Below are 6,958 nucleotides of genomic sequence, written 5' to 3'. Positions count from 1 at the left end.
ATACCCGTCTGATATTGATAGTGAAAATTATGGTGTGAATTATAGTGAAAATAATTTTGGCTTCCCAAAGACCCAGAAATCATCATGAATCTGATCCATTTGAAATGCAGCTCTAAAGCAGCGCCAGATGTTATTACCGTTTTCATGCTCAAATCAAACTGTAAATGGATGTTTCTGCTTCTCTTGATGCCTACGTTATACTACAAGTGCAGTGGCAGGCCAGCTTGTCTCCATTGGCTTGATGACAGCAGACTCCTGCATCTCTGTCCTTCCCACACCCCTTCTCCTCCAAGCAAGGATTACTGCATAAACAGACACCAAGAAATCTGACTTGCTATTGCATGACTGTTTGATATTTAAGCCAGGTTTAATTATTCCCTTTGACCTCTGTAAAAACCCTCCATTCTGGGTGCCGAAGCACAGTCTGCTCCTCAGCCCTTCAGCTGGCACATTCCAGGGGGTTTCTCCCTTGGACTGGTTTTTCCAAGCTCATCCTATCTGGTTATTTCCTGGGTCCCGGCCCAGGCCCAGCTGGCTCCTCAGCCCAGGACGGCCACCGGCCACAATCTCTTTCCTTTCTAATTACCTCTTTCAAAATGGATTCTTCGCACACATCAGACTTGCACTGGGTGGGTGCAGCATTTCTTACACTTCCCTGCTGCCTTGTCTTAGATGGCCTCATTTACATGAGGTTAAAGCCACTAATTTAAAACACACAAAGCAGGTGCCGCAGAAAGCCATCATCAGAAAGAAGGCCACGGAGAGACAGCGAAAGGTGTTCTGCCTGATATTCCCCACTTACCAGAAAATTCCAGCCGTGGGAAGGTTTTCAACACCTCACAGTATTTCCTGAGTCTGCTTTGGCCCCAAACGTGAGTCTGTGCAAGGAGACACAGACCTGATGGGATGGGATTAGAGAAGGGCCACAAAAACAATCCAAGGGATGGAACACCTCTCATATGAGGACAGGCTGAGAGCTGGGGCTGTTCAGCCAGGAGAAGGCTCTGGGGAGATCTGAGTGTGGCCTATCAGTACCCAAAGGGGGGCTGTAAGAAGGAAAGGAACGGACTCTTGGACAGAAGATTAATCTAGGAATGAAACACTTGTTTTAACTTGCAAACACACAACACCCACCACTGGCTTTCCAGCCCCATCCCAGAGGTGAGCACAGGAAGGGGCTTCCAAAGCACACACAGGCAAAGTTCTCACACAGGTCACGACTGCTTTGTGAATGATTCATAAGGAATGCTAAAAACAAAGTAAATGCAACATGTTTTATTTGACATTGGAATAAATTACAACTATAAAGCATGATTTATTGCTTTATAAATTGTCTGCTCTTAAAAGGCATTAATATCAAACATAAATGAAACAAAGACACATTCGATTAGCAGTTCAGTTCTCTTAAGCTTTATGAACAGCTCAGTAGAGTGACTTCATTCTATATACGACTGAAATCTCAGACGATAGGCTCATAAACTCGGCTCTGACATGCATTATGATCATTCAGACATACTGAGGGGGCTGTAGGTGTGTTTGTTCATTTGCTTTAGGACACAATTCTCATTCCGATTTTCCCTAAGATATCCCATTGAATACCCTGTCCTTTATTCCTCAATCGAACACAGATCCCATTGACTTAAAACATATTCTTAAGGGATGCTTAGTTTGTTTTTTCTGCTCCTGCAGAAGAAGAGCTTTCCAATTTAAAACCAGAAATAGTCTGGTTCCAAAACGAACTTTTCCTTGGTCAGAACCCTAAAATCCCACCTCAGAAGGTGAGATCCCAACACAGAAAGTGTTTTCTCTCACCTCGATTCTGGGGGAAAAAAAATCCTCCCATTGTTACCTGAATTAACTGGGAATTAAATCCTTGAATTACCTTTCTTATTGCACAGTTAATCCCTGCTTGAGACTGCTATGAATTTTGCTCAGCACCTTCACTTGTCCAGGACACAGACCCAGGCAAACCCAGTGCTGGGGCACAAGAAGCTGCTGGCAGCAGGCTGGGTGCGCCCGGCTCTCTCTGCAACATTCAGCCCTTGAAAGAACGTCAAGGGCAGGATCTACACAGCTCAGCAAGATGTGCTGCTGAGAAGGTAAGCCAAAAAGATGCTTCCTGGAAGCTAGAGAAAGAATGGGCTCTTATGAACAACTGTCATTGTACCAAGGAAAAGGATTCCATTGAGTCCCGCTGCCCTGCTCTGGCCCCCTCTCTGGCTGTGCTGTAACAGGCAGGTGCTCCTGTATGCTGACTGCAGAAGAGCATCTCCTTGAGCTACTCCCCTGGGGAAGAGTGTGACCCTCCTCTTTGCTTTCCTGGCTGTGTCCAAAGCGGCACAAAGTAAGTTGGCTCATGTCCTTGACAGAAGGCAAAGCTCTCCAGAAACGAAACTGGAGACGCCTGTAAATATCAGCACTTAGAACAAGCCAGAGAGTTGGCAGAAAATAATCTGCAGGGCAGCTTCTCTTCGAACTACAAAATCAACTTTAAGAAGAATGAATCACCAGTAGAGAAAATCCTTCTAAAAGTGGCTCAGTATTACTCAGACAGATCCTATGCAGAGAAGCTTCCTCTCCTATCAGCGTCCTCATGCTCTTTTCATGCCTGCAAGAATGCAAACAGCAGAGTGGGATGCTGGTTTTTGTTACTGAATAGGAATGGCCAACCTGTGACTGGATCCAAGAAACACATATCAGACTTCAAGATTACACCGATTCTAGTGCAATTTCAGTTTTCAGTAACATTTCATCAGTCACGATGCGTGTTCTATGCAGAATTACATTAAAAACAATCTTTCTTCTTCTAGCAGTTTCCTCAGAAGACCTGTTCTGTGGGCCATAGTACAGGGCCAGCTTGATCACTGCAGGGCAGTAGAACAGATTTTGAGCGCTGCTCCCAACAGTGACAGCTCCCAACAAGTCAGGTGCCACAGCAGTGCTTTGCTGGGACACGGGAACTGTATGTGGGAGCTGTGCTGAACTGGGCCAAGCGCTCAACATTTTTCAGTGTCCTCCTCATTCAGGGTCTGGGTAAGCCTGGTTTAGCTCCCAGCCACACGGTAAAGTGCATCACAGAGAGGTGGGGAGAAATGGTGCCTCTTCCTCTACCTCATCTCCTGTCTTGGGAAAGTCTTGTGGAAAAGGGGTTTTGTGGCTGCTTTCTGCCAGCAGAACAGTACGCTGCAGCTGCAAGGCGGGCATGCACGTGGTGCACACCTGATTTATCACAATGGTCCAGAAACAGCTCAGAAATGCACAAGCCTTTGAAACCATCAGTCATCTCATTTACTCTCACCGAGAACAGATTCTTGGCTGACTTCTTCCCTTCCTTAGCAGATACAGATTTCTCTTTGAAGATGAGAAGCAGGAAAGCTTGCCTTCAGGGACAGGCAGAGACACTCACAAATCAAAACGCACTCACACATCATCCACCACATCAGTGACCTCCAGTCTGCACTCTGCAACACAACATCTTATTGTTTGAACCTTCACTTCTCATCCCTTTCACAGATTCCCAGGTGCGATCTTTTCTCTTTCACTGAGAAGTCCCAGAGGACTCTATAGAGAAAACTAACACGAGGAACAAACTGTTGCCACCAACACAAAGCAGGATTGCATTCAAGCCATGGACTCTAATGGAGCAGGGAGAAGACCTGACTTATTCCAGGTTCTGGTCCAGCAAGCAGCAAGAAGGGAGACAGCCTAATAGTTACTGTGCTGGCCTTGGGCTTGGCAGACAGAGTTAATTCCCTACTGATTGCGCCTTCCTCTTGTGCATGAAGCCACCAGGAGATGTAAACAGTCTGTATTAATGGGCTGTTCAAACATACCCAGCAGAATGGTGGCCTCCAGACAGCTAAACTCCCAAGCAAGGACAGTGACAAAGGCATCACCTCTGCAATGACGAGATGCCAATCCAAAGCCTTTTCTCCAGCACTAGTGCTGAGCACCTCGCTCTGAGATGTGAACCCTGCTCTCATATGAAAAGCTATCCATGGCATTCAGTTCTGAACACAGCTCAGCAGATATCCCAGTGCATTTCTCTTCTCTCAGCAGTTCTTAACAGCTTATGCATTGCTCCTTCTCAGAGCAAGTCACCAGAAAGATCTCTACTAAAGAACGAACAACTTGAGGATTGCTACATCTCCTCTAAGGCGTTTACCTACAGCAGATGAAAGACCTGCAAAGTCTCTTGCCTGAGCTGCCCATTTCTGAACAGCTTCCAGCAGTGAAAGAGGAAAGGTCTATGCACACTTGCAGCTGCAGTCTCCCCATCCAAACACATGCTGCTGCCAAGGAAGCTAATGGGCCTCAGTGAGCATTTTGTCTAGACTGGCAGTGAACTTGCAGGGATCTCTCAATATCCATTCCCACCTTTATTTCTAGTTCACTGAGTCTGGCTTGCAGCAAGGCACTCAGGCCAGCCCTGAGCGCCAGGGGGATCAGCTTGAAGCCCCTTCTGACTGCCTGGGGACATGGCTCCTACTGAACTGGGCAGACGATGGCACAGTCAAAGAGCGCAACTGGAGCAAAGCTGCCACTGGTGCATTTTCTTGTCTGCTCTGCTCATGGGGAGCACAGTGTTCATCCACTCCAGCAAAATCAATCAGTGGTTATAAAATGCTCTAAATTTTCACAGCCCTTTGAAAGTGATGAGCATTCTAACTGGCAGGACAGCCATGCCTGCGAATTCAGTGTATGGTTAGGAACTGACATGCTCTCCTACGGTCCTTCTCATCACAAAAGGTGTCACAGAACAAACATGTGCCTACAATGAGATTTTATCAATGGGGGAACCAGATCAGAGGTGTACACTGGCTGGGTCAGGCCCATGAAGCAGATGAGTGACTCAGTGAAGCAAATCAAGGTCTCCTAAACACTAGGCCCAGTGCTCCATCCACCCACCAGAGGTTACTACACAGGGGACAAGTAGTTCCCCAGAGGAACAGACATATCACAAAGGGCAAAGAGCCTTTGAAGTTGTGCATCACAGCATGAAGTACAGCATGTGTATATTACACACTTAGCTCCATCCCTGTTTCTCTTGTCACAAGGGCAGTAGTTGGTCAGGACCTATTGCATTACTTCCTATGGAAATGCAGACAAAGACACATATGCTACTCAGCAGTAGAAAAGTTTTGTTTCACATGGGCTGAAAGAACGTTTCTTATACCCAAATGAGATTTTTGCATGCATCCGCATACTCACCCAGATGCTGCCTCTGCCGTGCTCCATGCCTGAGTGTCATGCCGTGTTCGCTCTGCGTAGCAGGCATATCATATGCACACAGTGACCTGGTACAAGAGCACATTCTACAGGCTGAGTCTCAGGCCAGAACTCACCTACAAAACCTAAAAGTGCTGCTACTTCTTTGCAGTGAATTGGGCTTTCACTAGGAATTAACATAAGCTGCAGTGATTAATCTTACACTCAGTGCCTTTGCTTGTTTTGCTTTCACAGTTCAATCACTTTCTTCCTTAACACTGAAATGCTAAAGTCTTACGTAGCATTCTGAGCATTATTCTCTGCTGGCTGTGTTTCTCTATGCTCTAAGCCTCTAGCACAATGCATGCAAAGGATAATGTCTGAACTTGTAATGCTTTGAACTAAAAAAATACTTTTAAAAACATAAACCATAAATTATTTATTCTTCTTTGTCCATTGTTTTGAGCACTGAATCTTCTCCCAAGATTTTACACAGTTCATTCAGTCTCTGCTGCATTTTAGGAATTCCTGCAAGTTGGGACTCCAGTCTCTGTTTTTCTTCACTCAGTGACAAGCGGACGTCCGTGTTCAGCTGTTCAAAATGCCAGCCTCCTTGTCCATCGAACTGCAGCAAGTGAGTGTGGTACTTCCTGCATTAGAAAAGAATACATCAGTAATGGCTGACTTTTGCACACCAGTCTGGATGTCTGGTGCTGTCCAGATCTGGATCACTGGGTAAGACTCCCACAGGCTCTTCAGTGACTCATAGATCTAGGATACTCTTTTGTGGGGGGTTTGGCCATCTCAAATCCAGTCAGCAGGGCTTCCCCAGGCCATCACCACTGGTGTCATTACAGATACCTACCACATAGTGCCTGATCAGCACTCCTCCCAGCTTCAGTCTGCTACACATCCAAACAGTCCCTTCTCTTCAGAAGAAAGAAATATGTGCCTCAGTTTCATTTTACTTATTTCTCTTTGCAGGAGATGTTAGATCTCTTTTGAAGACAAAACATTCAGGCAAGCGTGGTGCACCTGATGCTACTGATAAAATTGGTTTGTTCAACTTCAACCTCAGTTTGTTCCCCTCCATTTTATAAGGTGGGATAAACAAACTTCCAGACCCAAAACACTGCAAGGAGTCAATCTAAAAGTCTGTGCAAGAGTCACAGATCTTTCAGTGAGTATCAGGGTGTGTGCATTGCAAATATTCAAAGGTGTACGTGTGTGGGGGTTTTGCCAAGACCTGACAAGACATTTATCAGGAGATGCAAGAGGAAGAGCAGAGAGTTCCTTCAGAGCTGCTGTTACAACTGTGCCATTTATCACTGTAAATTATAGAAGATGAAACGCATCATAAAAAGGCAATTATAAAATCCCACGTGGGGAATGTGACAGTTTAATAAACTCAATAGATTATGACATGAGGTTCAAATGAGATGCAGCTCCAGGCTTACGCTCACCACTTCTTGCATATTAATCTTTGAGACACAAAATACTTCACCTGTCTCTCAATTTTTTTCCCCCATTAAAAACTAACAGTAATAATAAAATCAGGAAGCCAAGATAGCTGACTGAGACATCTAAGAGTGGTGCTCCAGGAAGGCAGCCAATAGTTTGAATGAAAGAGCAAATATTTCATGGCACAATCTAAAGGAGAGAGCAGCATGTGACCCCTATGCAGTGCAGTCCCTATGGAAGCATATCTGATTGAAAGACATTTGATCCTTGTTTCTGAATACTCAGAACT

The 6,958-nt window shown here is 45.4% G+C and overlaps 1 protein-coding gene across 1 annotated transcript in view; it reads right to left on the bottom strand.

Annotated features, from left to right (window-relative positions):
* Window positions 1-1,256: 1,256 nt before the first annotated feature.
* ABCD2 (ATP binding cassette subfamily D member 2) overlaps window positions 1,257-6,958 on the bottom strand; it is a 45,134-nt gene continuing 39,432 nt past the window's right edge. The window contains exon 10 of the mRNA XM_072333052.1: window positions 1,257-5,858. Within this exon, the coding sequence (XP_072189153.1) occupies window positions 5,648-5,858 (211 nt within the window). The 3' untranslated portion in view covers window positions 1,257-5,647. The remainder of the gene's footprint in view (window positions 5,859-6,958) is intronic.

This window comes from Excalfactoria chinensis, chromosome 1, assembly GCF_039878825.1.
Source record: "Excalfactoria chinensis isolate bCotChi1 chromosome 1, bCotChi1.hap2, whole genome shotgun sequence".
Classification (NCBI taxonomy): Eukaryota; Metazoa; Chordata; class Aves; order Galliformes; family Phasianidae; genus Excalfactoria; species Excalfactoria chinensis.
The sequence above is the reverse complement of the archived record's forward strand: the minus strand, read 5'-3'. Positions and strand labels throughout refer to the sequence as shown.